Source organism: Rhinatrema bivittatum, chromosome 8, assembly GCF_901001135.1.
Source record: "Rhinatrema bivittatum chromosome 8, aRhiBiv1.1, whole genome shotgun sequence".
Lineage (NCBI taxonomy): Eukaryota > Metazoa > Chordata > Amphibia > Gymnophiona > Rhinatrematidae > Rhinatrema > Rhinatrema bivittatum.
In genome coordinates, this window is record NC_042622.1 from 207,587,306 (window position 1) to 207,611,857 (window position 24,552).

Here is a 24,552-nt window from a genome sequence, read left to right on the forward strand (position 1 = left end):
TGCGTTGAGTGAAAAAGGCGGCCTGCTTTTTCATAGCAAAACTGTATGCAATCTGCTAACCAGTTGGAGATAGTATGTTTACCCACTGCTTTACCCGGTTTGTTTGGATCATAGGAAACAAAGTTGATTGGATTTCCTGTGGACTGCAGTGTGATTTAAATAGAAAGATAGTGCACGCTTACAGTCCAAGGTATGTAAGGCTGTTTCTCCTTGGTGAGAATGAGGCCTTGGGAAGAATGTGGGTAAAACTATGGATTGGTTCAAGTGGAATTCCGTAACTACTTTGGGGAGGAATTTTGGATGTGTACGGAGAACCACTCTGTCATGTAGGAACTTAGTATAGGGTGCGTACGTGACAAGTGCTTGTAACTCACTAACCCTTCTAGCTGATGTAATGGCTATGAGGAAGATAGTCTTCCAGGTGAGAAATTTGAGGTCACAGGAATCTATGGGTTCGAAAGGAGATCGCATGAGCCTTGTTAATACCAAATTCAGGTCCCATTCTGTGACTGGTGGCCGAATCGGTGGTTTAAGTTGAGTCAAACCTCTCATAAACCTACTAACCAGAGGTTGAGTGGCGATTGATGTATCTCTTATCCTGTCATGGTAAGCTAAGATTGCACTGAGATGTACTCTTACAGATGAAGTCTGGAGACCAGATTCTGAAAGATGGTATAAATAGTCTAGTAGAGAAGTTTGTGGGGCAGGTGAGAGGATCAATACTCTTGTCTGCACCAGAAAGTAAACCTTTTCCATTTCGAAGAATAGTTCTTTCGTGTAGAAGGTTTACGTGAAGCTATAAGCACGTGAGATATATGAGATGAAAGATTGAGTGGTTGTTAAATCAAGCTTTCAACATCCATGCTGTCAGGGATAGGGATTGAAGGTTTGGATGGCGCAACCGACCCTGATCCTGAGTTATGAGAGTGGGAGCTACTCCCAGGCGAATTGGATCCCTGATTGAGAGGTCTAAAAGTGTGGGAAACCATACTTGTCGAGGCCAATACGGGGCTATGAGGATCATGGTTCCCTTGTCTGTTGTAGCTTCACTAGAGTTTTGGTTATGATAGGTATTGAAGGATACGCATATAGTAGGCCTGAGTTCCAAGGGCGAGCAAAGGCGTCCTTGGCTGGCTGGTTCTTCTGTTTGTGTAGAGAACAGAAGTTGTCCACCTTGTGATTCAGATGTGACGCAAAGAGATCCATGGTTGGTTGCCCCCAATGTTGAAATATCTTGGTTGCCACTGAAGGATCCAGGGACCACTCGTGTGGTTGGAATTGCTGACTGAGTCGATCTGCCATTACATTGTGTATGCCTGCCAGATAAGTGGCCCGGAGGAATATTGAGTGGTTCAGGTCCCAGCCCCAAATCTGTGCAGCTTCCTGACAAAGGAGATATGAGCCCGTACCTCCCTATTTGTTGATGTATTACATGGCTACTGTGTTGTCCGTTTGGATTAAAACAGTCTTGTGTGAGAGGCAGACTTTGAAAGCATACAGCGCATTAACGTATGGCTCGAAGCTCTAGGAAATTGATTTGAAATGTTGCTTTGAGTTTTGTCCAAGTTCCTTGAGTTTGGAGAGTGTCTATGTGAGCTCCCCAACCCAAGGTGGATGCATCTGTAGTTAATGTTATCTGTGGGACTTGTTGGAAGGGTAGGCCCTTGCGCAAATTGTCCTTGTTTATCCACCAGCGAAGAGAGTAACGTAGTTGGTAGGTTACTTGGATTGAAGAATGTAGTGGTTGAATGGCTTGGATCCATTGTGATCTTAGAGTCCATTGGGTTACGCTCATGGCGAGCCTTGCTACAGGCATGACATGAACTGTGGAGGCCATGTGGCCTAGTAAAGTTAGAAACTGATGAGCTGTTGCGTGCCTGTTTGAGTGAATCGAGTTTCCAACAAGAACCATGTTTCTGCTCGATCCTAGAGTAGAAAGGCCTTTGCAAGGATGGTGTTTAGTTCTGCTCCTATGAATTGGAGCAGGCGAGACGGTGTGAGATGAGACTTTTGATAATTGATGAGAAATCCCATGGATTGAAGTAGAGCAATTGTTTGGTTGAGAGAAGTTATTGCTCCTTGGTGAGATTGACTTCTGATGAGCCAGTCGTCTAGATATGGGAAAACATGGATACCTTGTTTGTGCAATTGTGCTATTACTGCCAGACATTTTGTGAAAACTCTGGGAGCAGAGGAGAGTCCGAATGGCAGTACTTTGTATTGGAAATGTTGATGACCCACCATGAAGCGCAGATATTTGCGATGAAAAGGAAATATTGGGATGTGAGTGTAAGCACCTTGAAGGTCCTGAGAACAAAGCCAATCTCCTTTTTGAAGAAGTGGGAGCATAGTGCTTAGAGAAACCATCCTGAACTTCTCTTTTTTTTTTATAAATTTGTTGAGATTTCTGAGGTCGAGAATGGGCCGTAGGCCTCCTGTTTTCTTTGGAATGAGGAAGTAACGGAAGTAGAATCCTCTGCCCTGCTGAGTCCGGGGAACTGGTTCCACAGCCCTGGATCTCAGAAGGGTGGATAATTCTGTTTATAAATGAGGTAGCTGATGTTTTTGCTGTGGGCAGAAACTCGGTGGAGAATCTGGTGGAATTGATAGGAAATTTAGTTTGTAACCATGGGTGATTATAGAGAGTACCCATTGGTCTGTTATTGTTTTCCAGTGTGTGTAGAAATGGGATACTCTTCCCCCCACTGGAATTTGTGTTTGAGAATTTAAAGGTGTGGCTTGTTCTCTGGAATGAATCTCAAAACCCCGCTGTTGGGCCTGTCTGAGGCGGAGGTTGCGTGTGAGGAGCTCTAGATTGCCTCGTTTGGGAGCGTTGTTGTTGAGGCCTAGTAGATCTACTCCTGGAAGTTTGGGAGTAGTATCTTTGTGACCTGTAATAAGGACGCCTAGGCTCCCTTCGGGGTAGGCGTCGTTGGGGTTGAGTGGAAGTATCCTGAGGCATTTGGGATAGCTGACGTAATGTTTCAGTATGGTCCTTTAGCTGTTGGACTGCTTCCTGGACCTTATCACCAAATAAATTGTCTCCTAAACACAGTAGATCCACAAGTTTTTCCTGGACCTCAGGCCTGAGATCCGAGGCCTTGAGCCATGCGTACCTGCGAGCAGTAATTCCAGCAGCTGCAGTCCTAGAGGCAGTGTCAAAGCTATCATAAGCCACTCTCACCTCATGTTTCCCTGCTTCTAGGCCTTTGTTCACTATGGCCTGTGCTGGTTCTTGAAACTGTGCAGGTAAAAAATGTATAAATTCTTCCATCTGTTTCCATAAATCTCTCTGATACTGTGTCATATATAACTGGTATGCAGAGATTCTAGAACTTATGATTGCAGCCTGATAAACCTTCCTTCCCAAGGAATCGAGGAAGCGGTGATCCTTACCAGGTGGAGGAGTTGAAGAGTGAGGGCGGATACGCTTTGATTTTTTCTGGGCAGATTCAGCTACCACTGATTGATGTGGTAGTTGTGCCTTTTGGAAACCTGGTGCTGTCTGAACCAGATAAGTTGAGTCCACCCGTTTATTTACTGGTGAAACTGTAGACAGATGCTCCCAGATCCGATGTTGGAGATCTAAGAGCACCTCATGAATTGGGATGGCCATAACTTGTTTGGGTGGATCTACAAATTGCAGGACCTCTAGAGTATGTTGTCTAGTGTCTTGTTCTGTTGCCAATTTAAAAGGAATGGTATCTGCCATATCCTGAATAAAGTTGGAAAATGACAGGTCTTCTGGTGGGGACTTTTTTCTCTGTTCTGGTGGTGAAGGTTCCAACATGAAGTCTTCAGAAGACGTGTCTGTACCATGCCTATCCCAGGAATCGTCGTCATCATCATCTCTATAAGGAGATTTTGTGATGGATTTGGGTGGTAAATGTATTCCTGATGGACCTGGTAGAGGGTCATCGATGGGAAGTAATGGAGATGTCTGTTCCACCTGTTTCTTTGGCAAAGTGTCGATGACATTTTGATACCTTTGTAGTAGACGCTGGAAGAAAGCTAGATCTTGAACTTCTGGCTCTTCCGATGGTGGTTGCGTCGATGGAATAGCAGCCAGAATCGATGTCGACGTTGAAGGTGGTCATCTCTGTGTTAAAACTGCCATTGGCGGTATTATTGGAATCGAAGAGGTCGATGGCAGGTGTGCGTATATCGATGTCGACGCAGTTATTATTCTGGGTATCGACATCGAGTCACCTTTTGTCCTCGGTGTGAATGTCGACACCGGCATCGATGCTGGGAGCATCGGCATCGTCGAGCCCGTCGGAATAAATTGTTGTTCCATGAAAGCCTTTGATACCGCTTGTCTGATGATATCAGACAATGCCGGCGTTACAACTGATGATACCAGAGCAGTTGTAAGCGGTGGCGGAGGCTAAGGTGTAGGATCCGGCGCAGAGCCCTGCAGAGGATCAGGTATCGAAAACGGAGGATGAGGCTCAGACGCCGACATTTCCTCGGTCCATGGCCGCTTCGCCATCGATGGATCCTGGGAAGCGGTTTCAGACAGACATCGATGGTCGTCGATGTCGATGCTTGTGTTTTGACTTTTGAGGGTCGATGGATTTCGAAGACGATGAAGGCGACGAAGGATCCCCCCGACAGTCCCGGGCAAGGTTTTTTGAGTAACAAGCGCTTAGTCGCTCCGGCCGGAGATGACCTCGATGATGTCGACGGAGATGGGATGAGCTGAAGACTGAACAGATGTTCCATTTTTTCTAGTCGAGCTTTGCGGCCTTTTGGCATCATCTCAGCACATTGTGGGCAGTTATTTACCTCATGTTTTTCTCTGAGGCATAGCACACATTTGGTGTGCGGGTCGGTAATCGACATTTTTTAAATCCTGTAGCCATATTTCTAGCCGACAGCCGTCGAAAGAAATGAGAATTCAAGAGAAAAAATTTTCCTGCAGATAAAGGAAAAAAATGAGACAGATGTACTCACTGGCCGGTGAAGAAATTACCCCGAGAGATTTGAGAGAGAGAATATCAGGTAAAGTTTGACTTTACAGTCAAACTTTTTGTTGAGAGAATCTCAACGGCTCCTATCCCGCGATGCCTACAGCAGCGCGGAAAGACGAAGACTGAAGAGAGACACCTGTGGCAGAGAATATCATAGCATGCTGGGCATGCTCAGTGGCACCACAGTGCCAGTCAAAAGTTTCTAGAAACTTTGACAGAAACTTTCCCGCACTAGAGCTCCGTCAGTGACGTCACCCCATATGTGAGGACCTGCATCCTGCTTGTCCTGGGATAATACTGCAGAAGACTTGATGAGGGGTTCAAGTTGAAGCTAGCCCTGTACTTACACAAGTGGACATTATACAGACAGGATTTTTTTTTCTACAGGTGAGTGTGTGAGAAGTGAAGCTTAAATGTTGCTATTACATATTCATAAAGAATAACAAATATAAGTTGCTTTATATGTTTGATATTAAGACTACTTTATGCTGCTATATATTAAATAGGAAAGCTGCTGAAAATAGAGTAGAAAGAATTGACAGCTAGAAAATACCCTTGTTGCTTTGCTAAGCATAGTAGAAAGAACAAAAGAATTATTCTAAAGTAAAGCTCTTTCAAGAATTTGAAGGAGAAATTAAACTTTACTTTTAGAAATCATTTTTACACTTAAGACAGTTGCAGAAGGAGGAAGTGATAAGTGAGCTGTGCAGCTTGAGTACAAAAACCACAAGCTAAAAAGCTCTGCTGGAAAACAGGCCAACACCACCAGGCCTCAGTCAAGCAGAAAAGTAATGGAAAAGAGTATGAAGACCCCCCCTCCCCAATCCCTCCCTTAGAAACACAACACTTGTAATAATAAACACCATGTAATTTACGTCATCACATCAGCCTGTGGAATAAACAGGCCTCTGCAAAGCAGAAAACAAGAGACATAGAAACAAAGTTAAACCCCCTTTGAATTTCTGCACAGCCCTTGTGACACTACCTCTTTCTGCAGGAGCCGTTACTTGCTAAATTAAGAAATCCTCTCTTGTACCTTGCAAAGTATTAAGAAATAAAGGGCAGAACGCTGAAAGCAGCCCCCTCTGTACAACCCCCCTTCCTTTGTTCAAAGTAAACAGTAGGTGCAACTAGAAGTCAAACCGTCAAGTTAAGAAATATGCCTATATTCAGGCTGAATATAGAGAAGCGCAAAACACCAAATACAGAAAGGGCAACGACCCCCACCCACACACTCCCTGTTATTGCACAAGCTTTTTGCAAAACAGCAAACTAGGACAGCCTACCACAGGTGGTAAGGAGAGATGGAAAAGGAATTAGAGCCAAACATGCTAACCGCAAGCTAAAATTAAGGAACTTAAAGAGTATATAACCTGAGGCCTGCTCAATGAAAATTTGTGCCTGCTATCTTGTATGCACCCGACTTACAAGTTTGTGACAATAAACTTCTTTCACAGAAAACTTTGCGTTCACAGACTAATCATTCCAGAAGGGAGTCTTGTTTGTTTCCAACAAGTGATAACTGCAATTGCACTAAGGTGAACCCAAACAAAGATAGTTTTTATGTCAAACTCAAAAATGTAGAAGATATTCTAACAGTTTTTGTGTGGGATAAGAGAAAGTACCCAAGACCATGCCCTCATCCAAGATAGTAAACCTCAGTTCAAAACTGCAAGAACCTCTGGTGAATTCCTTTCCAAAAATTAGAAGAATCTGAGACAAATTGGATCATGTCATATTTGCCTCAACATCCAGGTTTTGAAGGCCAGAGACTGATTGTTGCGGAAGTACAATGTTTCCTATTTTTACATAAAGTTGGGGAAGCTTTGAACTTGATTGGTTTTTCTCACAGACAGCTTTCAAAGGAATGGAAACCAAATTTGTGCAAGCCAAAACGGAGCTACAAGGATTCCAATACAAGGAAGAAGCATGTCCTGATCTATTGCAAATAGGCCTATCTTGGAAGTTCCACACTAAGAAAAGATGCTGTTTGCTAAGGAACACTCATGTGGATCAAATTGAAGACTGTCTACCAGATCATTCTCATTGCCTGCCAGCTAAGTGGCCTGTAAGCTTGCCCTATATGAGCAGTTTCAGTGTGATAGATTCTCAAATCAGGGGAAAGATCATATTCTTCCCTGCATGGTAAGGTAGAGCAAGGATGCCAAATTGTCCATCTAAACAAGGATGATTTAAATTGGACATCTAATTTCTGCACACCCTTAAAGCATAACATAGTTCCATTAACTTCAGAAGGCTAAAGTGAAGTATTTTCTCCTGGAGGGATCAAGGAGCTTGCATTTGGAATCCACTATGAGAGTTCCCCAACCTAAGATGGATGCATTTGTGTTAAGAGCAATTGAGTACTTTCAATTTAGCAGGGCATGCCCTTGGCCTGAGCAATGTGGGAAAGCCACTAAGATAGTGAGTTGGAGCTTTTACAGCAGCCAAATACAATAATGCAGCCCTCTTCACTTCAAATATTTGGCAACTTCAAATATTTGGCACCTTCAAAGTTTGTTAGATTATGCCTAACAAGTCTGTTGGCTCGTTCATGCTTACCTATAGATATGCAAATTATATACATATAATACCAAAAAGACTTACCAATTCCTCACATTTTTTATGCTTCTTCTTCACTTCTTGCTCAAGATTTTCACATTCTTTACGCTTCTTATGTAACTCAAATTCCTACAAAAGAGAAATAAAACTTTTCATAAAAACAAAAAACAGTCTTACATTAAATAAAATTACAATAAAACTCCTTCCTTTACTAGGCACATTGTGAAATAAAACCCTCAATAAATAAATACCGTATTTTTCGCTCCATAAGACGCACTTTTTTCCCCCAAAAGTGGGGGGGAAATGTCTGTGCATCTTATAGAGCGAATATTAAAAAAAAAAAAAAAAAAAAAAACTACAACCCCCCACCCTCCTGACCCCCCAAGACTTGCCAAAAGTCCTTGGTAGTCCAGCGGGGGTCCAGGAGCGATTTCCTGCACTCGAGCCGTCGACTGCCAGTATTCAAAATGGCGCCGATAGCCTTTGCCCTTACTATGTCACAGGGGCTACCGGTGCCATTGGTCTGCCCCTGTCACGTGGTAGGAGCATTCCCGCTGGACTACCAGGGACTTTTGGCAAGTCTTGGGGGCGGGGGAGTCAGGAGGATGGGGGGTTGTAGTTAATTAAATTTAAAGGGTTGGGATGGGGAATGGGGACAAAAAAAACATTTTATGCCCTCCCCTAATTTGCTCCATAAGACGCAAAGATGCCCGGCAACAGAGCCGGTTTAGCACACCATATTTATTTATTTTTTTAAATTTTCCAGCTCTGAATCCTAGGTGCTTCTTATGGTCAGGTGCATCTTATGGAGCGAAAAATATGGTACATTTTTTTTAAAGTCTCACTCAGAGCTGCTTTAGCAATCCTGCCATACCAAAATAGCACTAACACTCATAACGCAAAAAGCAACAATTTTACAACTGAAAAGGCATCACCTTCCAATATTGTAAAGTACCCAACCAGATCACATCTGATTGGGAAGGACAGATTGTAAAACAGAACAAGCTGGTTGATTATAAATCCCAAGTAACTGAACAGAAAAGTCACTATCATTTTCTCATATATGTATGAATATATTACCAATTTTTTAAAAAAGGAAAGTCTCAGGAATTTAAACAGGCATTAATACAAATATCTCACCAACAATTACAAAGCCCAAAAGACGTTCTCTCTTAAATTATCAAAATATCGACAAACAGAGGACACTATATTCTTTTATGTACACAGATGTCCAGTATTGCTCATTAGGTTACACCATAGATTGATAGCCTTATTGGTACAGATACTGTTTTTTATTTTTCTTTGTGTTATTTTCATATTCAAATGCAATTTTTTATCCTTTAATGATACCCCTCCACCGGTGTTCTTTTAAAAGTAATACTGGTCTTTATAGAATAGCACTCTTGTACAGTCACCATCTATTGCCTTCCTTAATGTTATTTTGTACTTAGCTATATTTGATTAGAAGTTATCTTCTCTTATACAAGCCATTTATGATAGCAAAATTGGAGGCGTCAGCCTGACACTGGCAGTGTTTCGACCATCCAGTCTTCCTCAGGGACTAAGAGCTACACAAAATTCAATAACCATAGTTACTTGCGAAACTTTCAGTTCCTGGAACATCTCCTCCTTGTGTACATAAATTTATAAAAACTTACGTTTTCGCTATATTTGTAGCCTTCCAGAACGCCATGTGGCCATCAGACAACTGGCGTGAGGTACTATGTGCTATTTAAATATTAATGGGACCAATGCATTTTGTCCATTTTAGAACGAGGCTGCCGGCAAATGGCTCATGCACTAAACTGTTTTCATAGTTCTCCATCAGGTCCTCTATTCACTATCTCCCGTGTGGGGAATCCAGGTTTTTTGTTTTGTTTGTTTTTTTTTGTTTGTTTTTTTTTAACTGATATGGTTCTCCTTCATGTTCGCCTCTCCGCGCTGTACAAAGTAAATCTGCCAGGGAGGTATTTTCTATTACATCCACTTCTATTTCAATGTTAATGAGCTTCTGTATGTATGCCTGAAATTCTTCAATCGTTTGTTAAAAAAAAACTTTCTAATGTTTTTCAAATTTTTGTAGATGCAAGTGAAAGCATGATCTCTTCTTTTGGATAGTGAATTTTTTTTATTTGATTACTATAGTATTTCACAGGGACTACTGATTTTATTTTCTCTATTATAGATCCCTACTACACAGAACCTTTTCACTAGCAGAATACCTCACTCTGCTCATAAAAGAACAGACAGACCCTCACCAAATACAGAATACATAAACTAAAAAAAATAAATATTAAAAAGAGTCACGTGACGTGAGGTTCCAGTGAAGATGTTTTCCTTGCAGGCTCTGGGTGTCCCTGCCCCAATCTGCAGCATACAAACATAGAAACAGAAATGATGGCAGAAAAAGTCCAATTGGCCCATCTAGTCTGCACCCAGCAAGCTCCCACACTTATTTTCCCATACTTATCTGTTTCATCAAACACCAAGTACAGGGCCCTTGTTGGTAACTTTGTTTCAAATTTCCTGCCATCCCCTGTCATTGATGCAGAGAGTAACGTTGGAGTTGCAAAGGTGAGCATAAGGCTTAACGGTTGAGGGTAACCGCCATATCAAAAAGTTACCCCGATGCATGTTTACCCAGACTTTACACATCCATAACTTGTTGGATGTTGTCTGAATGTAAATCCTGTTTTCCACATTTCCCCTTGCCATTGCAGCTGAGAGCAATGCTGGAGTTGCATTAACCATGCGAAGGCTTATTGAGTAAGGGTAGTAATTACCAGGTAGTAGCCTCCTCTCCAGTAATCCAACCCCAGGGCTCTTTTCTTCATTCCCATCCTCTAGCCTTTATGGATCCACAGTGTAATCCCATGCCCCTTTGAAATCCTTCACAGTTTTTTATAAATAAATAATTTTAATTATTCATTTTTTTAATGTTTTAATATTATTTTGAGAGACTGAGGAAAATCATATGTTTCTTAATGATTCATATCTATTGTAGAAGTGAACTGCATCAGCAAACCTGACGGCGTCTCTTCAAAGAATATGAAGAGCGCCCGGGTCTTCTCAATCACTTGCAGTCACTTTTGGATGTATAATCACTCTGGCAATATTTACACGAAATTAATCATCCAATAAGATTTTCTTGTGGAAGGCTTCCGTGAAGCAATCAGGACACGAGAAACCGAATCTGAAAGGTTAAGTGGTTGAAGGATTAACCTTTCAACATCCATGCCGTCAGAGACAAGGCTTGAAGATTGGGATGGTGTAGGCATCCGTCGTTTTGAGTGATCAGATGCGGGTCCGTTCCCAAGGGAATGTGCCTGCGGATGGAGAGATCCTGAAGTATTGGAAACCATACTTGGCTAGGCCAGTGAGGTGCTATCAGGATCATGGTTTTCTTGTCCTGACGTAACTTCATGAGAGTCTTCGAGAGAAGAGGAAGCAGAGGGAATGCAAAGAGCAGACCTGTTGCCCACGAGAGGGAGAATGCATCTCTGGGGGGAGAGCGCTCGCTCCGAATGAGGGAGCAGAAGTTGTCGACTTTGTGGTTCTGAGGGGACGCAAAGACGTCTGTCTCGGGATAACCCCACTGTTGGAAGATGAAGTCCGCTACCGAGGGGTTGAGAGACCACTCGTGCGGTTGGAAGACACGACTCCGTTTGTCTGCCAAGACATTGTCCACTCCCGGCAAGTAGGTGGCCCCGAGGTACATCGAGTGGGAGAGCGCTTCCGACCAAATCTGCGCAGCTTCTTGACACAGAAGGAAGGAGCCTGTGCCTCCCAGCTTGATGTACCACATGGCCACCTGGTTGTCCGTCTGAATCAGGATGACATGATTTGACAGGCGTTCCTGAAAAGCCCTGAGAGCATATCGCATTGCTCGAAGTTCTAGGAAGTTTATTTGATGTTTGGCTTCCCCTGGAGACCAAGACCCTTGTGTCTGTAGATTGTCCACGTGGGCTCCCCACCCGAGGGTGGAAGCGTCGGTGGTGAGAATGATTTGAGGATCTGGCACTTGAAAGGGCAGTCCCTGGAGGAGATTTTTGTGATTTTTCCACCAGGCAAGAGACAGACGGAGTGAGTCGGAGATGTGGACAATGGTCGACAGAGGCTGAGCAGCTTGAATCCATTGTAACCTCAGAGTCCAATGCTTGAGCCTCATGGCCAGGCGGGCCATAGGTGTGACATGGACTGGAGGACGCCATGTGTCCTAAAAAGACGAGGAATTGACGAGCTGTTGCTGTATGCTGAGACTGCAATTGGTGAGCGAGAGACACGAGGGTTAGCGCTCTTTGTTGAGGTAGAAAGGCTTTTGCCTGCAAGGTGTCCAAGTCTGCCCCAATGAACGACAAGGTTTGAGATGGGACTAAATAGGATTTTTCATAATTGACTAGAAATCCTAGAGAAACTACAGAGTGTAGGGTCAAATCGAGGGAACGACCGAGCGGCTTGCTGGGTTGGAGCCCTGATTAACCAGTTGTCCAAATAGGGGTAGACGTGAACACCTGCTTTCCTGAGAAAAGCTGCGACAACCACGAGACATTTGGTAAAGACTCGTGGTGCCGATGCTAGGCTGAACGGAAGCACGCGGTATTGATAGTGCTTTGGGCCTACTAAAAACCTGAGGTACTTGCGATGAGCTGGAGTTATCGCAATGTGTGTGTATGCGTCCTGAAGGTCCAGAGAGCAGAGCCAGTCTCCTCTTTGCAGAAGAGGTAGAAGCGAGCCCAAGGTTTCCATCTTGAACTTTTCTCGCTGAAGGTACTTTTTGAGAGCACGTAGGTCCAGAATTGGACAAACTCCCCCGGATTTTTTGGGGATCAAAAAGTACCAGGAATAGAACCCTAGGCCTTGCTGCGAGAGTGGGATGGGTTCTATTGCTCTTAACTGGAGAAGAAGGGAAACCTCCTGTTCCAGAAGGACAGAATGGTCGGATACTCTCCATGCTTGCAGAGGTGGTGAGTCCAGTGGAAGAGCAAGAAAGTTTAGGTGATAACCCTGAGCAATGATTGCTAGCACCCAGTGGTCGGTTGTGACTGATTGCCACATGCCGTGAAAGTGGCACAATCGACCTCCCACTGGTATGTGCTTGGCAGAGGAATCAGGCTGCTGATCCCCAAGTGAAAGTCAAAAACCCGAAGCAGGCCCCGGCTGGGGAGCTGCTTGCAGCTTTTGCTTTCGGGCCTGGCGAGGCTGAGGTTTTTGGGAAGGCCTCGTAGTTCGGGACCTTGCTGGTGGAGGATAGTACTTCCTTGGACGGAAGAATGACTTCTTAGAGTCCTTCCTACAGGGCTGTCTTGAGGGGGAAGTCAGAAGGTATTGATGAGAGCTGTTTAAGGGTCTCATGATGGTCCTTTAATTCAGCCACTATTTGCTGGATCTGTTCACCGAACAGATTGTCTCCTACACATGGTAGGTCAGATAGCCTGTCTTGTACTTCTGGCTGAAAGTCAGAAGATTTGAGCCAGGCCCATCGTCTTGCCGAAATGGCAGCTGCAGACACTCTAGTAGAGGTGTCGAAGATATCGTAAGCTGTTCTTAACTCATGCTTTCCTGCCTCAAACCCTTTGTTGACAAGGATTTGAAGCTGTTGTTGGAATTGGTCAGGCAGGGTTTTAGAGAAGTCTTGTATGTGCTTGAAAATGACCCTATTGTATTGGGTCATATACAGTTGGTAAGCAGCAATTCTGGAGGTGAGCATGGCCCCTTGGAACACTTGTCGACCAATGCTGTCTAGGAACTTGTGTTCCTTAACAGGAGGGGTAGATGAGTGAGGCTTCCTCCTTTTTGCTTTCTTTTGAGCCGATTCCACAACAACTGAGTGGTGGTCTAGCTGAGATTTTTGAAAGCCGAGGGCTGACTGTACTAAATAGGTAGTGTCAGCTTTTCTATGGACTGGGGCAACGGATCCAGGGTTTTCCCAGTTCTTTTTGAGGAGGTCAAGAAGAACTTGATGAATGGGAATAGAAGTGATCACTTTAGGGGCATCCAGGAATTGGAGGAGCTCCATCATCTGGTGCCTATCATCCTGCTCCGTCTGAAGCTGAAAAGGGACCAACTCAAACATTTCCTTCACAAAATTAATGAAAGAAAGCTCCTTTGGAGGAGAACGCTTTCTACCTTCAGTAGGAGAGGGAGGTGAAGGTAAGTCATCGGTGTCTGTGGAAGTATCATCACCCCAGGTGTCATAGGGATCATCAGACTGACCTGTAGGACGAGAAGGAGGTTGGATACCCGATGGCCCCGGCTGAGGCTCCGAGAAAATCGAAGGAATCACTGGGGGCACCGTGGACAGCCTGGAGGGCATCGGTGCCGGTATCAAAGGCATCGATGGTGCCGACATATCGCCCCCTATGAATGAATCGTGGCGAGGGACGAACTGGCATCGATGGCTGAGGCAATACTCCCGAAGGAGGAATGCGGAACGGTGTTTCTCCTCCCGACGAAGCTGTCAACGGGGAGCGCACCAGAGCCATCGGAGACCCAGGAACCACCGGTGGAAGGGCGGTCATGAGCGCCTCCATCCGGAATAGCAGCTGGAAAATTTTTCAAAACTTTCTGTCTTCCCTCCCATCCTCTAGGGCACCTGTAGCAAAGTAGAATTTTTCGTGTTTTGTTAACTAGTTGGATGGGAATTGGGTTTTTTTTTTATAGTCCCCTACAGAGTGACCAACCAGGGATTTCATGGAAGTCAGTCTTCACACTAGTAGCGAAAGGGATCGCCTTTTCTTAACAGCAGCTCCATCACTGCGAGCACAGAGAAGCTTTCGCCCCAGTCTGCTAGTTAATTTTGTTTTTGGCGTTTGTATTAGTGTGACTTTCTGTAACCTTAAGCATTACTACAAGAGGAGAAGCAGAGGTGCACAAATGCATTGGCTTTAAAAGTAATTCTGAAGGATACGGGTAGCCAATGTAGGAACATGAGTGCTGGAGTAATATGTTCATGCCGTCGAGTTCATGCCGTGGGCACCGGTGACCCACGCTACACCACTGGTTGTATTCCGCTTTTATATATCTTAAAGGAATTAATTTTATCTGACTTTTTGGATTGAGAATACAAAAGTGGAGTACAACAGATATTCAAAAAACATTGGAATTATGGTCAGAAAATATGGATATATTCTGATATTACTAGGGCCACCCAACAGCGTAGAAAGATTTCTTGAAATGAGCCAAGAAGCTCATCAATTATGAGCTCATATAGTATTTGTTATCTTTGTAAATGTGTGCTAAGATTCCAAAATAATAGATATGTTGGTTTTTTTTTAACCTTCTCAGCTCAGGTTTTTCCTTGATTTACATCTGTCATCAGATAACACTAGCCAACCTGTAAGTTGAGGCAGTTAATAAGATACATTCTGGTATTGCCTATTTTATTTGTAATTTTTTGCTTCTAAAGATTGTGAGAAAATCCTTGGTCCCTCCATATTTCTTTGTATTTGAATCATTTGGGGTATTGATTGCTTATTTTCTTTTTAATCTTGATTTTCCTTTTATTTGTATGTCACCTCATGACTCTGTATTGCATTGACATGCTGTATTGCTGTCTAATTTGTTAAACTTAATAAAAAAAAACATTGGAATTTATTGATGTTACATCCTTGTTTTTCTAGCAAAACATAGAATGATATATACGAGGAACCGGAATTTGAAGGAGAAATTATGCCCTCCTCCCCCAGAAAAGATAGTTCACAATACATTCTTCCTGGCCATTAGATGTGAGTCACAGACAGGGACAGATTATATACGTATAAACATGCATACATAAAACAAAGCTGTTTCAGATATCATGACAGTTTCTGATGAATAAGTCATCTGTGTTTTTTGGGAGTAGACTATAAAAAATATATTCAAGAAATGCATAACTTATAAATTAAAAGAAATCTATACTGAATTGGCTAAAAATAACTTCTGAAATGACTGGCTGGCCTTTCTGGCTAGGCTGAAGGAGGATGTTTCGTCCCTCTGTATTTTATTTTGAAGGTCATAATATACCCATTGCACTGTATGTACTGAATTTGGGAATAATACTGGAATCTGACTACACATTCAATAGATGATCAAATCTTCACTATTCAAATTACATATCCTACATCAATTAAAACCTTTTCTTGAGGTTGAGCCCTTTTGGTCTGTTTTCTAAACACTTATTCTAACTTGGACTATTTTAATTCTCTCTTTAAGGTTACCTGCTTCTATAAGACCACTTCAGATTACACAGAATTTGGCAGCACGAGTTCTGTCAGGCATTAAAATGAACGAACACATCAATCTCAATCTAAATTCTCTCTACTGGTTACCTGTCCAATGGAAAGTAAAATATAAATGGCAAACAATTATTCATAAAGTCTTCAATACCAAAGATGTCTCCTCTAAGTTCCATTATCTATCACTCTGACAAATTACGCTCTGCGTGGTTCCTTCTCTCCAAGGTGGCTCATGATCATGCCTTTTCAATTGCAGGTCTGTGTCTGTGGAATTCTTTGCCAGAACTCCTCCAGCAGGCTACATGTCCAAAATCTTTTAAAAAGCAGTTGAAAACTTACCTCTTCTGTCTCGCGTTTGAGGCTATAGTCCTTCATACTCCCTCACAGTCTGCACCTGTAACTGTAGCCTTCTTGCTCTCATTGTTTATTTTGTTTTTTTACTATAAGTATTTTATTTCCAGTGTAGTAGTACTTATAATTATGTATGTAATGTATGTATGATTATTACCTGCTGTGAACTATGGAGAATGCAGGCTATAAATATTTTAAAAAGTAAATGCTATTCATCATCGTAAATCCATATCGTCGCAATATGGATTTAGGAAGAACCATAGCACCGAAACACTACTAGTGTCCCTTTCAGACTCCATACTAAAATCCCTTGATACTGGTAACTCTTATATTCTGGCCCTTCTGGATATCTCCTCAGCATTTGACACGGTGAACCACAATACACTCCTCTCTCTCCTTTCACAAATTGGCATCACCAGCACTGCCTTATCCTGAATACAATCATTCCTGAAAGATAGGACTTACAGTGTCAAAGTGGGACACCATACGTCAAAACCTAGAAATCTGTCACAAGGTGTCCCTCAAGGATCCTCACTTTCCTCAACTCTTTTCAATGTATATCTATCTCCACTCTGTAAACTACTGAAGAAATTGGATCTCCAGCATTTCATATACGCCGACGACGTCCAGATCATTATTCCAATCAAGGATTCACTTGCTAAGGCCATGGAAACCTGGGAATCAGCACTTACTGAAATAAAAAATCTACTCATGGAAAACTTTCTTGCAATCAACACCAACAAGACTGAACTACTCATTATAACACCACACAAGAACACCTCAACCAACACGCAACATGATCCTTCCTCAACAACAGACCATACCAAGCTAAAGCAGGTCCGCAGCCTTGGGGTCATTATTGATAATCACCTTACTTTGAACAATTTCATCTCAACCACAATCAAGAGTGGCTTCTTCAAGTTACACACATTGAAAAGAATTAAACCATTATTACATCCTCAGGACTTCCGGACTGTGTTACAAGCCACAATTCTACCAAAGATTGACTATTGTAATGCTCTACTACTGGGTCTCCCTAAAAGCACAATTCAACCTCTTCAGATGTTGCAGAATGCCGCTGCTCGTTTAATTACTAATACTCGACGGCATGAACATATTACTCCAGCACTCATGTTCCTACATTGGCTACCCGTATCCTTCAGAATTACTTTTAAAGTTCTCTCACTCATCCACAAATCAATTCACAACCAAGAGATGCAATGGTTCTCTGATCAGCTCATTTTTCGCACCTCCAACAGACCAATTAGAAATATTCACCAAGCGAAATTAGCTGTCTATCCACTAAAACACATCAAACACGTTTCCACCATAGACCGATCATTCTCCATAGCGGGTATCAAAATCTGGAACAACATGCCGTTGGACCTGCGTCTTGAATCCTGTCACAAAACCTTCAAACAAAACCTTAAAACATGGTTGTTTGAACAAGCATTCACTCTATGAATCTCATCTAACCTAAAAATTCAGCTATCCCTTATTATTCTTCACTGACTCCAAGTTCTTTTCCTCGCATTTTGTATTTACATTCTGCTATTCCATACCCCCCACTGTTACTCAATTTAGGCTATTGTATTCAATGTGACATTGGTCTCGCTGCTGACAGTTAATTTGCTCCTGCGAATACATGGTTATTTATATTTTATTGTTTGATATTTAATGATGTATGCATATTATCTTTAAAACCCTTGTTTCTGTAAAGCCTGTTGCTGTTAAATGTTTTACTGTTTTTTAAACTGTTACATGTAAAGCCTGTTGCTAATTTATTGTTTCACTGTAAACCTAGGTCAGGGGTCGGGAACCCATGGCTCGCGAGCCAGATATGGCTCTTTTGAGGGCTGCATCTGGCTCGCAGACACGTGTCGCCATACTTCGCGGTTCCCCGCTGACCCAGCTGCTCCCCGGTCCTCCGCCGCCCGGGCTTAAAATGCTGTCAGCCCGGGCGGAACGCGGCAGGACAGCTGGAGTCAGCGGCACCGGCGTGCTCTCTTCTCCTCCCCCCCACCCGCGGCCCGGAAGAGGAAGTGGAGAGCATCGGGTGCCTGCGCGGGAAGAAGAGACCACACTAGCGTGGTCTCTTCTTCCGCGCAGGCACCCGATGCTCACCACTTCCTCTTCCGGGCCGCGGGGGGGAGGAGAAGAGAGCACGCCGACTGGAGTCATCCGGGTGCCTGCGCGGGAGTCATCGGGTGTCAGCCGGGTGCCAGCGCTGGAGTCATCGGGTGCCTGCGCGGGTCTTCCCGCGCAGGCACCCGATGCTCTCCACTTCCTCTTCCGGGCCGCGGGAAGAAGAGAGCACGCCGGTGCTCTCTTCTTCCCGCGGCCCGGAAGAGGAAGTGGAGAGCATCGGGTGCCTGCGCGGGAAGAAGACTGCAGCGCGGCTCGGAGGAAAATGAAAATCTTCAACCGCGGCCGATGGGATTCCGCCTTCGCCTCCGCGAGGGCTGAAAATGAAGGAGGTTAGCGTTGGGAGGTGGCTGCTGCTGCCGCGAGTTCCGGGGGGGGGAGAGAGAGAGTGAATGAGCGAGCAAGCATGTGTGTTTGAGATCCTGTGTGTGTGAGTGAGAGATTGCATGTATGTGAATGATTGAGAGCCTGTATATGTGAAAGAGAGTATATGTCTGTGATTGAGATCCTGCCTGTGAGAGAGAGAGCATGAATGTAAGTTTACCATTGGGAACCTGTATGTGTAAGTTTGTAATTGAAAACCTGTTTGTTTGAAAGAGTATGTGTGTATGATTGAGATCCTTTGTGTGTGAGAGAGATCATGTGTATGTATGATTAAGAGCCTGTGTGTATAAGTAAGAGAGAGATCATGTGTGTCTGTGTCTGATTGACAGCTGGTTTAGGTGATGGAGCATGTGAGTATGTGATTGAGAGCCTGTGTTTAAATGAGAGAGAGAGACCATGTGTGTCTGTGTGTGATTGAGAGCTGATTTAGGTGAGGGAGCATGTGAGTATGTGATTGAGAGCCTGTGTTTAAATGAGAGAGAGAGACCATGTGTGTCTGTGTGTGATTGAGAGCTGATTTAGGTGAGGGAGCATGTGAGTATGTGATTGAGAGCCTGTGTGTAAATGAGAGAAAGAGAGGACATGTTTGTAAGCATGTGAATGAGAGTCTGTGTGTGAGAGAAAAAGACAGCATGTATTTATGTGATTGAAAGCCTGTGTGTGTGTAAGCGTGAAAAGATAGACAGCATGTGTGTAAATGTGTAATTAAGAGCCTATATAAGTGAGAGAGAAAAAACATTTGTATATGTGAGTGACTGAGAGCATGTGTGTATAGGTGTGTCATTGAGAGCCAGTGTGAGAGAGAGCGCTGGTATGTGACTGAGAGAGGAGAAAGTTCCAAGCAAACCACCCCACCTCCTGCTAATTCAGAACAATCTCAGGACACCTGGATATCAAACGTTCCCAGGTATGCAGAGCAAAAAAATTTTTGTATCCTTATTATTTTTCATTACTGGATCTTTGTGTCTATTTTGAAATATTTTGTTGGTATCTGGAAATGTTTTATATGAGTTTTTAATTATTGGATATTCCACTCATCAGCTGTTTCGAAATATGTTCTTTTTGTTAGTACAGTTTTACTGCTGATGATTTTATATTTCTTGATTTGTTTTATAAGGATGTGTGATGTTTCTTTTTTCCTTTGTTACACTGCATACAGAGACTCTGGCTTGTTGCAGTTTCCAATTCAGTTTTTGTCTGCATGCTTCTTGTTATGCGTTTTGGTCTCTTTATTCTATGTTAGGTGAGGGACAGCACGTGATTCAGGTGAGGTTTTCTGCTGGCGTGTAGTTTCTGTGTAGGACTCTATAGCAGCCTGACTTGGTCCGTTTTCCTAATAGGAGATGTATTGGTGTCTTAAGGCCTGGTGTAATATTTTCAGAGACTTATTGTACTTTAAAAGTGTGATCTTACATAAAATGCACACATTTACTTGTATTTAGTTTTAAACATATTGTATGGCTCTCATGGAATTACATTTTAAAATATGTGGCGTTTATGGCTCTCTCAGCCAAAAAGGTTCCTGACCCCTGACCTAGGTGATGTATGTCTATACGTACCGCGGTATAAAAGAATCTATAAATAAATAAATAAATAAATAAATAAATAAATAAATAAATAAATAAATCATACAAAAAATATTTCAAATTGGTTTGTTACCTCAGTAACAAATAAGTTACTTGGAACCAAAATAGGAAATCTGCCATTCCAATCCACCACTAACTCTCAAAACTCAAACATAACCTATGAATGAACAGGCAACACTGAAAATATTACACCAGGACCTAGAACAGCTTTACGATTCTTCCCAGCAGGAAAAATGAGTGACCTAGTGATTAAAGCAAAGGGCTGAACACCAGGGAAACCACTTCCACAGACACTCCATGTGACCTTCAGCTAGCTGCTTTAACTCCAGTTGCATAAGGTACCCACTTAACTGTCAGCTCTTTGGGGGACAGGACTCATTTTACCTGAATTCTAAATGCTGTAAAGCCACCTTGAAAATTTGGAAAGGCAGGATAAAAATCCAAATTACCACCAATATACCTCCTATTGGGAAAACAGAAAAGCTGGATTACACAAACTACATTTTAGCAGAATACCTCAGCTTGGTCATACATACAACAGAAAAACCCTACAAAATACAGAATAAGCAACCACAAATTATAAACAGGAATATATAAACACTAACTGAACTCTTGTTCCCAACCCTCCCCCCTTCACAGAACAGGCAGGGAGCAGGTAAGGCTTAAGTGAAGGGGGAAACAGGAGAGGCAGGGCAGGATAAGGGAGCAAACTGGTTCTTCCTGGCTGTACTTTGTCTGCCAAAGGCTCACTCCTTTTTTCCTGTTCCCTGCATACTGCCTGGGATGGGAAGGGCTAATTCAGAACTACTGGGGCACTGGAGATTTGTTTGCTCATGCACAAAGTCCCTCCTGCCACCCCCAAAATTGCTGCACTCGAGGCAAAATGTCTAAGGCTACCTAATGGCAGGGCCAGCTCTGACTATATCACAAATATAATATCTGTACATATGTATATGCATATATCTGTACAAGTGTATATGGGTAAATATGAATATATAAAATATAAATATGCAAACAATTTAGCAAAAGTCACATAATCAGTGATTCAAGCAGGATATAGGTGCTAGGGTGGAAAGGGAGGTAAAAAAAATAAGTAGACAAGGAATAGTCCACATGAAGTTTAGGGAGCTGTCATATCAGCCATAAAATGAGACCTAAAACATGATTCATTAGTAAGCAAATATTTAATCTGAAATAAACTACCTATCTTTACAAATTAAATAAAATTGTATTTATCTTCTCTTCAGTCTGTCATGATTCAAATTACACCACTCCCTAAATCTGCCCAGGGTAATACCAGGCATTTTATAAAGGAAAACCAGGTATTTGTAATACAAATAAATCCTACCTGATTCCCGGTTTTCTACCGGCAGCCTACTATCCAGTGAAACAAGCACGAAGTTTCTAGCCTATAATACCCAAGCTGCCAGCAGAATCCTTACTACTACCACAACAAGGATTTAATAGATTAAACCATTAGCATAAGGGAGGGAGAATGTAAAGAAAGGAAACCAATTTAAGATTTTTTTTTAAACAGCACACTTAACCTGCGTCATAGCTGCTAAATTAGGAATAAGGCTTGAAATAGATCTCTCAGACTATGAGACACTTGCAGTATTTATACCTGCAAAATGGATAGAACCAAAATCCAGCAGCTATATTTATGTGCCATCTGTAACTGCACTCCACATCAAATCCTCTTCCCAGAAGAATTCTTTGTATGAAGAGGGGGAAGGGACAATTTTACAGTGTATTCTATTCTAGAAGCAGATGCTTTCCACAGTTGGTGTGCAAATTAACTTGTCATTTAAGAATCACAGGATTTTCCCCGATTACCTTAAATTGCAGTGTTGGGCATTCTGGATCCCATAATCCTGTTTTAATAGGAAAAATTCTCAGAATGCAATTCTGTGGAATTTAACAATCTAGAACTTGATAATTCTCTCAAGCCTGATTTCATATCAGGCAGCAATACCACCCTCACAACATTGTTGTTAACCACTAATAATGTTATAAATAAATCTGCACTATATTTTAGACATTGTTTATGTTCAAATATTAACAGTTATTCAAGCCTGTTACAAATATATTTTATTGGTTCCCTGTAAACCATGTTTCACTAAGTTAATGTTCCATGTAAACTGATACGATGTTCCCAACAAATGTCAGTCTATAAAAATGTTAAGATATATAAAAATCTGATATGTATATATCAGATTTTTATGATACTATCATACAGACAAAATATAGTATCAATAGCTTACATCTATAATGCCAATATCTTCTCTAGTGAAATACACTTAATATTCCCATTAATTAGTGTCTGAATAGCAATACTGTATTACTATGCTAACCATCACTGATGTGGTCACTTTGATCTTCCATGAAGATCAGTTTCAGCTAACACTTGCTTCTCTAGTTCTATGCCTCCAGCCAGGACAAGCTTATCAGGTGCATTTTCAAAAAGGACAGAGTGCCTGACTTAGCCAACCAAATTTTTACCAGCTAAGTTTAGGATAATTTTTAGTTGGAACAAGCCAGCTAAATTTTCAGCTGAAAACCTTCACAAATCTTGTAGGCTAAACCCAGATATTAGAACAAAAAACATATCCATTTAATACTAAAAATCAGCAATACCTGGCTAAATTCTCTCAGTTATTAGTACAAAGACACTCCTCACACCATCAACCCAGCAATCACTCTCCTTTCCTGCCTGTCTTAGTGCCCGGGGACATTAATGACTGATTAGTTCTGAGGCTCCACTTCCAAAATAGGAATCTAATTATTAAACCTGTGGAAAAATTGCTTTGACTACCTATGATGTGCTAAAATAAAGAAGCAATAGCAGCATTAACTCTGTGATGGAGAAGGTAGAGAATCTGGTATATAGGTAAAATAGTCTGACAGTCAAACCACATTTTCCTGAAAGAATGATGGTTCTGTTTGGAAGGAGAACTCCCAGTAGATGAGCTATCTGATTCTGAAATGAGAATGGGCATGAAATGTCTAGGAGACATGGATTTTGAATAAACTATTTTTGGTTTTATCAGCATCAATATTTGTATTTCAGCACCAAGAATTTGATGACACCAACAAAGATACAATACTTTTGCTTCTTCATAGCATCTGTGAAAACTGATGGTACTGAAGACACCTTTCTGTGTGTCGATATGTCGTCCATTTTGGCTCCTGTATGCTATAGTACCGAACAGCACATTTTCTCTCCTTCTAGAAAGTGGTAATGGTGTCTGCACCAAGCCTTAGACTCAAGGCTGTCTTTTTTATTTTAGTTATGGTCCCTCAGCTGGTGATTGCTTCCTCTTGATTTGGAGGTTTAAGAAGTTAATTCTTTTAGCAGGTAGCTTCTGGATCTACTGGCCCTGGTGACATTTGGGCACAGTGTGCCCAGTTAGGCCCATCATATGATGGGCCTAAGCAGTGAAGAGCAAGTTTGCTCACCGTAAACTGTGTTTTCCGTGGATAGCAGGGTGAATTAGCCATGTATTCTGGGAATCATCCTCCGGTCCTCTAGTTTACGGAGCTCTTCTGTGTGCCCGCTTGCCTATATAACCATGTGGTTCCCAGTTTGCTTCAGTCTGTTATCAAAGCTTGCATTTGCACAGTCCGGAGACTGTCCAGAGAGGTGGGTGGGTTAGCATGGCTAATTCACCCTGCTATCCATGGAAAACACCGCAGATAAGCAGGTTGAATTAGCCATGTATTCTGAGGAGTCCCTAGCTAGCAGGTTGGGCGCCCCCTGGTCCTTGAAAGCGATGGTACTCCCTTCTGGCTCTTGTTAGAGAGTGTGCCCAAGCTGTCCCACCTTGCGGACAGCCTCTTTAGATATTCCTGCTCAAGAATGGCTCGATCCATTGGCATATCCATCTCACAGTTAACGCAGCAGTGTGAGATAAAGGTATACAACGATGACCACGTGGTGGCTTTACACATTTCCTGAGTGGGTAGTTTATTTAGGTAGGCAATGGATAATGCCATTGCTCTGACTTAGTATGTCTCTGGTGATGCAGACAAGGCCTCTGCTCTCATTATAACAAAACAAAATGCACTAAGTAATCCCAGATGTGTCTCTTGGAGACTGGTAGTCAGGGAGCATTTGGGTTAGGACATGAAACTGAAGCGCTGTCTCTTATAGCCTGCTAAGACATGGTTACAATCCAATGTGGGAAGCATCCCTCCCTCCTCGGATTTATGCCACTTCGGGAAGAAGGGTTAATTATCTGGTTGAGGTGGAACTCTGATACCGCCTTGGGAGGAAGGGAGAGAGTTCTTAATGTTACTCGCTCACTGAACTGATCCATTAAAAGCGCCAAGCCAGCA

The 24,552-nt window shown here is 42.6% G+C and overlaps 1 protein-coding gene across 1 annotated transcript in view; it reads right to left on the minus strand.

Annotated features, from left to right (window-relative positions):
- The window catches only part of TSPOAP1 (TSPO associated protein 1), a 1,024,985-nt gene that overhangs the window by 754,043 nt on the left and 246,390 nt on the right, over positions 1 to 24,552 (minus strand). Inside the window, exon 8 of the mRNA XM_029613537.1 lies at positions 7,581 to 7,664. Within this exon, the coding sequence (XP_029469397.1) occupies positions 7,581 to 7,664 (84 nt within the window). The remainder of the gene's footprint in view (positions 1 to 7,580; positions 7,665 to 24,552) is intronic.